This window comes from Doryrhamphus excisus, chromosome 3, assembly GCF_030265055.1.
Source record: "Doryrhamphus excisus isolate RoL2022-K1 chromosome 3, RoL_Dexc_1.0, whole genome shotgun sequence".
Classification (NCBI taxonomy): Eukaryota; Metazoa; Chordata; class Actinopteri; order Syngnathiformes; family Syngnathidae; genus Doryrhamphus; species Doryrhamphus excisus.
The window spans coordinates 22,622,122-22,636,236 of NC_080468.1; the positions used below are offsets into that span (position 1 = coordinate 22,622,122).

Here is a 14,115-nt window from a genome sequence, read left to right on the forward strand (position 1 = left end):
TATTTAAAGTCCCATAAGCCCCTTGATTTATCCGTGACTAATATTCCGACTGCTTCTCCCATCCCTTCCTCTCGCTGAAATACTTCCCTGGACAGAATCGGCTCCAACGGGCGGCGAATAAAAAGAACGAGGTCACGGGTAACTTAGGAGTTTTGATTGACTCTCTCAGAGAGGTGTTTATTCACAAAGTGCTTACAATGTGAATGGAGGTTTTGAACTGTGATGTATGAACCAGCCTTCTTTTTTGCTTTGTATGTAAGCCACGCCCTTCGGAACATTAGCCATGTTTGTTGTTAGCTAATAATAAGTTTAAAAGTTGAACTGCTAACGTTAAATGTTGGATGGAAAATGTTTTTAATGCAGTTGTAACGTAGAATTGTTTCCTATTGTTGCTTTAATTGTTCGTATAACATCAAAGATGGTGGAATGTTAGCATGTAAAGTTAACATCAAGGTTACCTGCTAACATAAGATCGCGCCAACATAATATAAGAGGGGTCCTGGCTGCTCCAACACTCTTGTCGACACCTATGTTGATGATTAGTGGTTTCCATGGCAACAAACAACCAAACAAAATACACTCTGTAAAGTAAATTTGGGTCTCCATGGCAACAAACATGCTATTAATCTTGATTACCACCAAATTGACAAAGGAAATGCTATTTATAGAAAACATAAACACCTTAAGATGGGTCCTGGCTGGTCCAACAAACCACCAATTAGGGATTTTCATGTGATGATTAGTGGTTTCCGTGGCAACAAACAACAAAACAAAATACACTCTGAAGTAAATTTGGGTTTCCATGGTAACAAAATCATTATTAATCACTATTACCACCAAATTGACAAAGGAAATGCTTTTTAATAGAAAAAATAAACACTTTAAGATGGGTCCTGGCTGGTCCAACAAACCACCAATTAGGGATTTTCATGCCAACAAAAGGCAGACTATTAATGATTATTACCACCATTATGAATATAAATGTATATTTCAAAGTTAAATTGTTACATACTGTTACTTTAATTGTGTATACTGTATAATCTGTGCAGGCTGGTTCAATAGACCCATAATCATAATCTATGTATAAGTCCCAAAGATGTGTCCTAGCTGGTTCAACACTTGTATAAACCAAAAAAATAAGTGTTTCCATGGCAACAGACATATATACAGTCCTATATAATAAAGCGGTATTTTCCGGTGAAACTGTAACAAGTGAAAAGTAAGGGATCAAGGGTTTCCACGGCCAAGGTGAGCAACCCAGGCCCTGCCCCAGTGTCCTACAACACTTGGCACGCCTTGCTCATTAGCTGGTCCAAGGGTCCGCACCTGCCATCTGTCCCGAGGCCTAAGGTCACGTGGCACCCGCTGCGCCATCTTTGCGTGGCGAGGTAGCAGAAGGTGACTTTGCCAACACGGGCTTTGTTGGCACGTTTCCTCGAACAACTCTATTCAGCTGCTTTAAAAAGAGTCAGAAAGTATTCACACATATTCAGCATAAATAAGCATAATAAATAATAATAAACACTAAGCATTTTATAAAGAGGGAACCCAATAAAAATGGACCCATATTCGAGTTTGGCCCCCAACCCTCAGTTTGGGAAACAATACATTTTGCCTCAAATCCAACATTTTGACTTCAAAATGGCTTATATTTACATATAAAAATACCCTTTGCTGCAAAAACAATAGTAATATTGGTGGCTCAAAAACAATATTTTTTACCACCAAAATACTACAATATGCTACAATATGCAGGGTGTTAGCTTGGATAGGCTCCTGCGACCCTAAACAGGATAAGCGGCATAGAAAATAGATTAATGGATGTAAAGGAAAATGCCACATTTTGCTACAATAGTAATATTGGTGGCTCAAAAAAAATATTTTGTACCACCAAAATACCCGCTGCGCCATCTTTGCGTGGCGAGGTAGCAGAAGGGCTTTGTTGGCACGTCTCCCCTAACATTTTACAAAGAGGGAACCCAATAAAAATTGACCCATATTCGAGTTTGGCCCCCAACCCTCAGTTTGGGAAACCATATATTTTGCCACAATTACAACATTTTGACCTCAAAATTGCTTATTTTAAAAGTCATAAAAAGTCTTCGTAAAGTCTTCATAAAAAGTCTTTGTGCCTTCGGTCCGCTCGAGGAACTCCACAGACCAGGAGAAATCAGGGACCGGAAAAAAAACTACAAAATAAAAAGGTTGCAGTAGAAACATGACAAAAATACTTTAAGCTGTCATATGAAATACTCCACCACATTGAAATACACTATGATTTACCACAAGGATATCTACAATATCTTGCCACAGTGCTGTATTCTGTCACAAAATACATAATCAAAAAAAATTGCCCATTTTATTTGTACTTTGCTATGGAAATGTGACATTTTTTTTTACAGTATACTCGTGTTCCATTTTCTTCAAAAACACTGCCCAAAATAACAACTCTCAGTCTACAAGACTGCCTATGTTGGCCATTAGCGGTCTCCATGGCAACAAAGCACATTATCACATTATACACCAACATCAATAGGGAACTGTATTTCAAATTTGGAATTGTTCCATACTATATCTTTAATTGTGTTTATAATCTGTCCAGGCTGTTCAAACAACCTTGTATGTGGCTCAAAAAGTAGCACGGCTAATTTGCAAAGCTTGACCTTAAACAATAATTAAAATAGTTAAAACACACATGAAAAAAAACAAGATATTCCACAATGATTTAGTAATAATCACATGACTGACGTATTTTTAAAATACATTTAACTTCATATTTTTTGTTCAAGCACTCGAAAATGATTGATTGATCAGTAAGTAATGACTTTGTCCATGGATCAATATCAACTCAATTCATTTTACAGCCTGTAAAGAAATATAGCTGAGCTGATGACGGCAGCACTTTGGACAATAAAGTTTGCATTAGAGACTGTTTACTATAAAAAAAAACAAAAAAAAAAAAAACAAAGTGCATTAGTCTTTTAGCGTCCCAGCTTTAAGTGATACACACAGTAGCCACTAGAGGGCAGTAAAGCAACAGGGCATCAATCATTACAATGAATTGAACATGAACACGGATGGCCTGCATCAGCATCATTTCCCACATAAAGGTCTTGGGAGACATTAAAAGGAATGCAGATTTTTGCCACCAAAGTCAAGATTCAAATGCTGGAAGAATACTAGATTTAGCTCAGTGATACTGCATTTTGTCGACAAAATACTACAGTAGTTTCAGCCTTGTGTTGTCATGGAAATGCAACATTTTACTATACCACAATGATACATTTCACTTCCCTCGTATATATTAGACTAAAAATTCATCTTTTACAGTAAAAATATCACATTTGGTATAAAAACAGTATCTTTTACAACAAAAATAAAATACCACTAATGTACTTGTATGCTGAAAAACAGTATTTTGCTGACAAAATACTGTTGAAGTCTAAAAAAAACCACACATGTCAATATGTACGGATATAACAATACTATACTATAACAATAATATAAAGTTACAAAAGTGGGCTGAAAAAAAACACAATTTTATATAGTATGTATTTTACCACAGCAATACTATACCTTCTTCATAATATATCATATTTTGCCAATATTACAATATTGAAGCATTTTTTAAATACCGGAATCCCATACTTGGTCAAAAACACTATTTTTGGCTACCAAAAAAAAAATACAATAAGTCCAAAAAATGCTCAATTTGTTTTAAAAAAGTGTAATTACTATTTATTCTTCAATTGATTTTATATTTCCTCATTTGAAAAAGAATTATAATTTTATAATGATATCAATTACCCAAAAAAACCACATTAAGTCCAAAAAAATGCTCAATTTGTTCTAAAAAAATGTAATTATTATTTATTCATTCATTCATTTATTCATTTTCTACCGCTTTTTCTTCACGAGGGTCGCGGGGGTGCTGGAGCCTATCCCAGCTGTCTTCGGGCGAGAGGCGGGGTACACCCTGGACTGGTCGCCAGCCAATCACAGGGCACATATAGACAAACAACCATTCACACTCACATTCATATTATTATTTATTCTTCAATTGATTTTATATTTCCTCATTTGAAAAAATAATGATAATTTTATAATGATATCAATTCTAATTGATCTTATTAACATGCTTACATTTCATCGCTATTCATTTGTGACATTTATTTTCAAGAAATTCCCCCACTCTTAAGCTCTCGTCTGAGCAGCGACTTCATATTGAGTTCGACAAGCCATGCAGTCATAAAAAAAAAAAAAAAAAAAAAAGTCTGCTCTTGGCTCCACTTGCAAGCTCTGCAGAAGAGTTAGCGGACGTTTGCCAACATGCATCTCATCGCCTGGGGGCTCTCATGCGAAAATTTGCTCAAGGTTTTGTCTACAGACTGCACGAGAGAATAATCTAGTCTTCTGGGAACTGCTTTTTGTGCTGACGGCGTCACCCAAGGCATTGGGGCCACTTGATTTCATCCAGTTTCTACCTTTTTTTTTACTCTCCATGCCTAAAAATGAAGGCATCACAGCAGATATGTTGATAATAATTGACACGTCGACAGGTTGATGACAGCACAAACAGTGACTCCACGCCTCATAGGACTTTGGCTTTGTACCCTTTACAGGCCTACAAATATTGACTAATCAGTGTATAGTATATATTAAGGCTAACCAATGACTGCACAAACAGCGACTATGAACCTTAGAGGACTAATTGTTGGGATATGGAGGTCACGATTTCTATGTGGCATCACGACCATACAGTGGTGCTGTGTTTCATAAACCTTCAAAAAGCCATCACGGCAAAACAAGGAGAAGCTGCGGAGGCCTGAGGGAAACATGATGTCATGAAATACAACATTAACTTCAGCTTGTAAAGGTGATCAAATAAAAAAAAAAAATATTGTTGCTACAGCTAACAGTGTGACATTCATCGCTGTTGGTGGTCTCTAAAGACCTCAGCATGAAGCAACCTCACGGGAGGACAGCAATTCCAGCATTTATTTACCCTCACTTTTGTTGATGCTAGTTGAACCCCCGTTGGACTTAAAGGGAACCTATTATGCTTTTTCCACTTTCCTGACCTATAAATGTTATGCCAAAGTTCAGGTAACGGTGTTTAGTTTGGCTCTGAACGCTTGGTTTCAGAGAGTTTTTTTAACACTGGCTCACTGTGACATCACAGTGAACAGGAATTCCTTACATGGTCATGCTTGTGTATAGCACCGTTTTGTCTTGTGACCAATCGCAGCTGAGTGAACGTCCCCAGAGGCAGGCCATGCGTGGAATAAATTAAAACAGACCATTTTTTGGAAGATCTAAAAATTTTTCTGTGCGGGACATTGTGTGAAGCTGCTCTATAGGAGTCCAAAATGAGCATAATAGGTCCACTTTAATGGGAATACATTTGTTCCAGGGTGAAAATGCAGCCGTCGTGAAACGCTCCATTCCTTGATGAACAATTTTCTCAATGAGACATTGCAATAGTAATTTCTAGGAAGCCAGCATTTATTGTAAAAATATTATTTTTTTTAGGAATAATTTTAATTTATCAGTCATTCTATTTTGGAATTTGCAGCAACAAATCTGCTACATAATGACACGCGTACTACATGATATATTGACAATAAAAAGTGGAGAAAAAAAACTGAATGACAATTTGTGAATTTTTTCAAACTTTTTTTTTTTTTCCCAAAATGTTTTCTTAAAATGTTTATTTTATTTCATTTGTTCAAATTTGTCTGGCAAAATAGTCAATATTTGGTGTAAGCAATGCAACAAAGCAGCTTACATATATATAATATAATAATATTCTAATATTAAATATATAATATATATAATATAATATTAAAATATTATAATAATTGCACAATTTCACATAAAATCAACATAAAATCTGCAGCACATGTAAGTTCATCATTAAAATAACATTTTAATGAAATACAATTGAACCTGAGGAAGATGAACATGTTTTGTCGAATAATAAATAATTCTAATATACAGTTCAGTGCACTATTTATGATTTTTTTTGCATTTATTGATATATATATATATATATATTTGTTTGTATTTTTACACTTTTTGCAACTTTGGTACTTCATCAGAGGTGTCCACTGTGTTGTCATAGCCCTGAGAGTCTTCCTCACCATGCTGACTTCTGGCAAAGTTGACAAAAACCTGCAAAAAGAAAGGCATAGTTAGTACTAAAGTCATAATTAGTACAATAAAAAAGAAGTATAAATTATAGAAAAATATGGCGTGCATCATGTGGTGTTATAAATACACTGAATGAATCCCACTGTCGTCTTAATATCTGAACTGGAAACCGGAACAGGAAGTCACTGTCAGCCTGAGCTCAGTTGTCCATCTATGACATCATCAGCGTTTGACTATGTAGTTCTTTGCTAAGTAACACAGTTATGCCACCAGTCTCTGCTTTTTTTTATTGATCCATTTTCACATTTTTTTCCCCCCCAAGTTTCTCAAAGTACACTTTTGTGGTACATATCAATGCTAGCCTAGCTGGCTAGGATCAATATTAATTGTAGTGTGAGCCCGGAGCTTCACTTGAGGTCGAGTCCTCCTCTTGATAAATCACCAACTGAGTGGCGAGCGTATCGGCCTCCCGACAGATTCTGTGCGACCTCGTCACATGACCTCCTGCCTCAGCTTTGATTTAGATACTGACATCCGTAGGTTGGAGGCTAACAGGAAGTGTTAATACATACATATGTAGAACATACTGTACGAGACTGATGATCCCCACCTTTTTTTTTATTACTTTTGGAAAAACTCAATTACTACAACAGACAATATATTTTCCAAGAGCTTGTGGAGTGGCCCAACGACCTTTCTGGCCTCCTTAGAGGTCATACTCACCACCCACCCAGTCACCCGGTGCTGAGGTAATAGCAGGCTTTTGAGAGCAGACACACTCACCACTGAGTCCACGATTGTTTTGGGTCGTTGGGTAAAAAAAAAAACAAGGTTGAGTAAGTCTATAACGTGGACAGGGATCAACAATAAGCCCCGCAATTTGAAGCAAAAAAAAAAAAAAAAAAAACTCAGCCTCCGCCACCTGTAGGTTTGACTGATACAAAACCCCGGCGGACATATTTGTCACGACAGGATGCACATAAAAAAGCCTTAGACATTTTGCTTTGAAGTAGCATGTTTTGAGATTATGATTATGTGAGTGTGAATGGTTGTTTGTCTATATGTGCCCTGTGATTGGCTGGCGACCAGTCCAGGGTGTACCTTGCCTCTTGCCTGAAGACAGCTGGGATAGGTTCCAGCACCCTTGTGAGGATAACTTCCTCCTTGCTGTCAATGGCCTTTTTACATGGAAAAGATCCATGCAGAGTATTTGGGTTTAAAAAACATATCAATACATCTTTGGTATTGAATAAGTTAATATTTGCATCCAAAAAAATATCCTTGTCCCTGAAATCCCCCTACAAAATGTCCAAATATTTATTATTTAGTCCACGTTACCTGGTCTAGAGTGGTCTGGGACACGGAGTAGTCCTCCAAGCACAGCCTTTCCTGCTGTCTACTGAGGTGCTCGAAGATGTGCGCCAGCGCCCCCTGGCTGTAAGCAAGCTGGTACTGCAGCGTGTTGTGATGCTTCTCCTTCAGAACACTTTCAGGGAATGCTTGTCGGACAAAGTCCTCCACGGGTTTCAACAGTGGAGGGGAGCCGGAGACCCGTATGATGACCGTGTAGCCATCGCCAAACCTGGAGTTAATTACATAACTGATTCGTTTGATTCAACGTTTTGATCATTTGATTCTTTAATAAGTTATCATACAAACGTAAAAAAGCTTAACTCCTTGTCATTTTGACAGCATATTTTTGAAATATGATGTTTAATGTTTTAATCTATACACATATGGAGATGGTCTTCGCTGGAAGAGAACAATTCGAAATTTGAAATCGGCTATGAAATCCACATATATTTGAATTTTTCATTCAAATTTGGAGAAATAATTTGTATATTGTTCAAGTTTCATTAACTTTGACCAAGTAGTTTCTGTCATATTAACATCTGAAATTATACAAAATGTTATGAAACACGCTGTGTCTTCCAGACTGAATACTAAATAAAGACAAAAACACTTTTGTAATGTTAGAGTCCGAAAACTTCAAATAACTTTCAATGTATTCCCTTCTCTTTTTCAATGACATCTTATAAAAAAAGTTTCAAAATGAAACATAACTCAAATATTTTACAAAGAAATTCATTTTAGTTAAAAATTTTCCCCAGGTTTTGGTTAGCGGTAGTAGCTAGCCTTTTTGCTAGAGAGTGAAAACAAGTAAACCATTGTTATTTATCACAAAAAAAAACATCAATGGTGATGGAGAGATGAAAAACGCAAATAATTCATTCCCCCGAAAAAAATATCGTACAGTAACTGTGTCTGATTGATGAAACTTCACGTAAAAATAGGCGAGGTCCGAGGTGACGTGTTTGGTTAGCGGTAGTAGTTAGCCTTTTTGCTAGCTTTAGCAATATATTTTCCCCACGCACAAAATGTTTGTCCAAAATGAGAAACACATCAAAATAAAACACACAACATAATAAATAATTCTTAGTATTTTTAAGTATGTTACATCGTCTCCGAATTTCCGATGTTTGCGATGTTAAGAGTGAAAACAAGTAAACCATTGTTATTTATCACAAAAAAAACATCAATGGTGATGGAGAGATGAAAAACGCAAATAATTCATTCCCCCGAAAAAAATATCGCACAGTAACTGTGTCTGATTGATGAAACTTCACGTAAAAACAATTCATCCCCATAAACGAGGTCCGAGGTGACGTGTTTGGTTAGCGGTAGTAGCTAGCCTTTTTGCTAGCTTTAGCAATATATTTTCCCTACACACAAAATGCTTGTTTAAAATGAGAAACACTTTAAAATAAAACACACACAACATAATAAATAATTCTTAGTATTGTTAAGTATGTTACATGTGCTCCTAATTTCCGATGTTTGCGATGTTAAGAGTGAAAACAATTAAACTATTGTTATTTATCACAAAAAAAACATCAATGGTGATGGAGAGATGAAAAACGCAAATAATTCATTCGCCCGAAAAAAATATCGCACAGTAACTGTGTCTGATTGATGAAACTTCACGTAAAAACAATTCATCCCCATGGGCGAGGTCCGAGGTGACGTGTTAGCGCAATCATGTAGCATTGCGTTAGTGACGGCTACCGTAAAAAGACCCGACAGTTGTTAATTGCCTTTCGGCTCATTAGCGTGGCCTCGCACCTCATGAAACATTAATTATGCAACGCTCTGAGGAGATAAGTATACGATTAATGAGAAATTAGCAGTGTAGATCGCATTCCAGTTACTACTTTGTTCTCTTTCGCTTTGTTCATTGATGATGGATCTATCCATCATCTCTATGCAGGCTAACAATACCACATGAATGCCATTTCAAAATGTCAGTTTACAAAAATAAAGAATAAAGTAATGACTAAATACATTTTTAAAAATGCAAAAAATATAAAATGAAAAAAAAACATGCTCAGTAAAATTGCTTAGAGTGATGGAGCGCTAATAAAATGCATTAAGCGATTAAGATTTACACTCGCTAGTAAAAAAGTGCTTAAGTGCTGTTATCTTGTAAATACTCTTTATGGCCTGAAATGGACACGGTGATGCAAGCTAACTGTTGTTGCTAAATAAATACTTCAGTTTATTGCAACATTTAAGAAAGTAGTATTTAATAGCAGCGGTAGGACTAGCCCAAAAACATTTATATAAAATGTATTTATTCAATTATTTATCAATATGTCCTTATTTATTTATTTATTTTTTTAATTATTTATTAGTCTACACCAGTGGTGGACAAACTACGGCCCGGGGGCCACATCCGGCCCGCCAAGTGTTTGAATACGGCCCGCCCAATCTTTCCAAAGTATTTAATTTAAACTCAACATACAACCTGGCATCATGGCCTGAGCCAACCTTTTGATGGTTGTATCAATTTCGTTGTTTGACATGGTCTGTTGTTTACAAAGTGCTCCTGAAAAAAGAGACAAGCACATAATAATAATAAAAATTAAAATAATCATTATTATATTATTATTATAACTATTATGATTATTATATTTATTATATTAATGCTAATTATTATATTAATTATATATAATAATATTGTTATATTTGCATATTTTACATAATAATAATATAATAATTATTATTTTAATTTTATTTTAATTATTATAATATTTTATTATTTTTTAAAATATTTAAATATAAATATAAAATAATAAATAATAATAGCAGATTGCATGACAATTTTACAGATACAATAATACCAGGTGGACTGTTACGTGTAAAATAGTCTGCCCCCCCCGGAAATTTTGTTATATCAATGCGGCCCGCGAGTCAAAAAGTTTGCCCACCCCTGGTCTACACTGTTCAATATGAGCTCTGGAAGCAAAATAGAAATTTTTCTACATGTGCTCATTAAAGGGAAGATCCCGGTATCATATTTAAATGCTGATATTGGGCCGATAATTATCGAACATAAATGTACCTGTTCTTAAGATGCTGGATGCTCCCGAGACATTTGAAGTGTCCATTGACCATGATGGCCATGCGTGTGCACAGTGCTTCACACTCCTCCATACTGTGAAGCGAAATAAGAACATTCATTGGCAATAATTCATGCTAAAATATATCAAATTAAAATATCCATAACATCCATTTTCTATATCGCTTATCCTCACTTCGGGTATGCTGGAGCCTATCAGGAGTGTATTAGAATGTATTAAGGATCGGTGATGGTGATAGATGGTCCTACCTGTGTGAGGTGAGAATGACAGAGCGTCCCTCCTTGATGACACTCAGAATGCAGTCCCACAGGAAGCGCCGAGATTTGGGGTCCATACCAGTTGTTGGCTCATCCTGCAAAAAAATTATTTCATTTTATTTAATTTGATTTATTTTATGGCGGCACGGCGGTCGAGTGGTTAGCGCTCAGACCTCAAAGCTAGGAGACCAGGGTTCAATTCCACCCTCGGCCATCTCTGTGTGGAGTTTGCATGTTCTCCCTGTGCATGCATGGGTTTTCTCCGGGTTACTCCGGTTTCCTCCCACATTCCAAAAACATGCTAGGTTAATTGTCGACTCCAAATTGTCCATAGGTATGAATGTGAGTGTGAATGGTTGTTTGTCTATATGTGCCCTGTGATTGGCTGGCAACCAGTCCAGGGTGTACCCCGCCTCTCGCCCGAAGACAGCTGGGATAGGCTCCAGCACCCCCGCGACCCTTGTGAGGAAAAGCGGCAGAAAATGAATTATTATTATTATTATTATATTATTATTATTATTATATTTAATATTATTATTATTATATTTAATATTATTATTAATTATTTTACTTTAATTTAATTTTTTTGTTATTTATGGAGCAGACTTGTAGGGTCTTAAAAAAGATTTGATTCTATAAATGACTAAAAAGCCATGCCATGCTTTCAGTGCATGAATCCATCAGTAATAATAATATGGAAATAATGATTTGTCCCAAAATTAATTCATCCAAGTTTTATACTATTATTATATTGTAATCTATACAGGGGGAATACAGCTCATTTTGCAGGTGTATCAAATGCTGTGTCCGTGATGTGTCAGTGTTCAGTGTCTCAGTTAAGTAGTTGGACACTTTCTAGAGTCTCCAGCAGTAGGGAAAAAAAAAACAAAAAAAAACCCAAAAAGGACACTTTTCCTCAGGGTACATCTGTCCATGCGTGATTAGAGCGAGGGAGCCAGTAACTCGCTCCACTGCCTGGGTTTCCTTCCAGACCTCCTACAAGTCCCCTGGGTTGATTCCACCATGGCTGTTTGCCGTCCAAGTGTTACTGTCCGTGTGCCTCAAGGACGGCCAGCCTACGTATGCAGACAATTGTGCAGCAACAACATTGTCCCACCGGCTCAAAGCGAAGGCCAGCCTTGCTCCGGTTCAGTAAATACGATGGATGACGCATGGAGAAACGCTTTTGGACCTTACTCTTTAGCAATGTTATTTATTATGGACATCTTAAGGACCTACTGCAAAAGTCCAAGGTTCTCTATAATGACAGGAGCGCTCTGCCGTTTTTAAGGACCTACTGCTAAAGCACCAGTCAAGGATGTATTGTTCAATATGAAGAGTCCTTTTTGTAGCTTATAGAACATCTGTCTGGGAAAAAAGTCCATTGTAAAGCATATACTGTGTCCATTTTGTATTGTAATAGTCTGTATTATATTGTTTTTTAAATAATAAGATAATAAAATTAAGTCAGAAAATGTTATTATTAATTAGTATTATTTTGAATGAAACATTAAGACAAATAAAAAGGTTAAAAAGACATATTTTGGAGTTGAATTTTTTTTTTTTACTGCAAGTATGAACTCACCAGAAAGACAACTGGAGGGCAACCAATCAGGGACATGGCGGTGGACAGTTTGCGTTTGTTCCCTCCGCTGTATGTCCCCGCTGATTTTGTGGCGTATTTGACCAGCCCTAATTTCTGGATGCCCCACTCAGCCACCTTTTTAGGACAGAAAAAGAGGACAGTGACCGCATTGCAGCACATTTTTATTGCAACACACAATACTCAGAATGTACAGTAAAACCACAGTGGGCACATCAAAGCCCTGGCGCCAGGTTCAAGCCTGCGGTCGAGGCCAGGCCAGCCATCTTTTGATGCAGAGCGAGCAAGAGAAGGAAAGGAGTTCTGGGAGGCCTCAACAGTGGTGAATAATGTACAACATCTGCTTTTCTACCGGCGGCCATTTTTTTTCTGATGCATGGCTTCGATCTATCTAGGCCTGCATGCAACATGCTAATCATCGCTTGTCAGCTGACAACAAAAATATGAAAAGTTACCATGGCGACCTCTTTTTCCGGAACCCCTCGCAACCTGGCATAAAACTCCAGATGCTCACGGCCAGTTAGCAGCTCGTCGATGGCGTCGAACTGAGGGCAGTAGCCCAGGTTCTGGTGCACGTCTCCCATTTCTGTTCGTATGCTAAAAAAAAAAATGGGAAAAAATCAGAAAAAATAGAAATTTTTGTTGTTTATATTTGCTCAACAATTACTTGTTCTTTAACAAATGTCCCCATCATAATTACACAAAGTGAAAATCACAAACATTTATTGCAACTTAATTTTTTTCCTGCAATTTTATAAAAATAATCACACAAAAAAAATTCCCATCACAATTCACACAGTTCCATCACAATTTTGGGGGGGGGGGAAACAAAGCAAAATCAGGCATATAAAAAAAAATCCTGCATGATTCTAGGGGGACTGGTAAATTGCTCCTATTTTGTTAGGTTTGTTGAAGTCCTGTTTTTTGGGGGTTAAAGCTACAAAGAACCCTTAAAAAAATAACAAATTTGTGAAAAAGGTGCAGAGAAATCATCCATCCACCCATCCGTCTTCTACGAGTATGCTGGAGCCTATCCCAGCTGTCTTCGGGTATACACCCTGGACTGGTCGCCAGCCAATCACAGGGCACATATAGACAAACAACCATTCACACTCACATTCATACCTATGGACAATTTGGAGTCGCCAATTAACCTAGCATGTTTTCGGAATGTGGGAGGAAACCGGAGTACCCGGAGAAAACCCACGCATGCACGGGGAGAACATGCAAACTCCACACAGAGATGCCCAAGTGCAGAATCCAACCCAGGCAGAGAAATCATCAATCATGCATGTGAAATCCTGCAGGGAAGGACTTGTCAACTGGAGCCAAAATGCCCACCGTACTTATAAGGCAGTAGAACCCAAGCCAATCAGCAACAATAGTAATGGTAATAGTGGAAAAAGTGACAAATGTACTGTATTATACTGGTATTAAATCCATTAAAAAAACAACTATGCTAATCTACTGGCTAGTAACACACCTGTATCCGTTGAGAAAGGCCTCTCCGCTAGAGACAGGGATGTCACCTGTTAGCATCTTAAAAGTGGTGGTCTTCCCAGCACCGTTGATTCCCAGCAAGCCAAAACACTGGTGGAGAAAAAAAAATATGGTTAATAAAGTCTCACAGCTAGGAGGACCAGGGTTCAATTCCATCCTCGGCTATCTCTGTGTGGAGTTT

At 37.2% G+C, this 14,115-nt stretch overlaps 1 protein-coding gene across 5 annotated transcripts in view; it reads right to left on the reverse strand.

Moving 5' to 3' along the window:
• Positions 1-5,869: 5,869 nt before the first annotated feature.
• Positions 5,870-14,115, reverse strand: part of LOC131125136 (phospholipid-transporting ATPase ABCA1-like) — a 124,487-nt gene continuing 116,241 nt past the window's right edge. For 4 of the 5 annotated variants that reach the window (XM_058066359.1, XM_058066360.1, XM_058066361.1 and 1 more), the window contains 7 exons: positions 13,918-14,024; positions 12,890-13,031; positions 12,417-12,551; positions 10,823-10,926; positions 10,556-10,648; positions 7,492-7,735; positions 5,870-6,174 (listed from right to left, as the gene is read on the reverse strand). In XM_058066359.1, the coding sequence (XP_057922342.1) occupies positions 6,070-6,174; positions 7,492-7,735; positions 10,556-10,648; positions 10,823-10,926; positions 12,417-12,551; positions 12,890-13,031; positions 13,918-14,024 (930 nt within the window). In that variant the 3' untranslated portion in view covers positions 5,870-6,069. Of the gene's footprint in view, positions 6,175-7,491; positions 7,736-9,837; positions 10,040-10,555; positions 10,649-10,822; positions 10,927-12,416; positions 12,552-12,889; positions 13,032-13,917; positions 14,025-14,115 lie in introns of those variants that run through there. The other variant, XM_058066363.1, reaches the window with a different exon arrangement.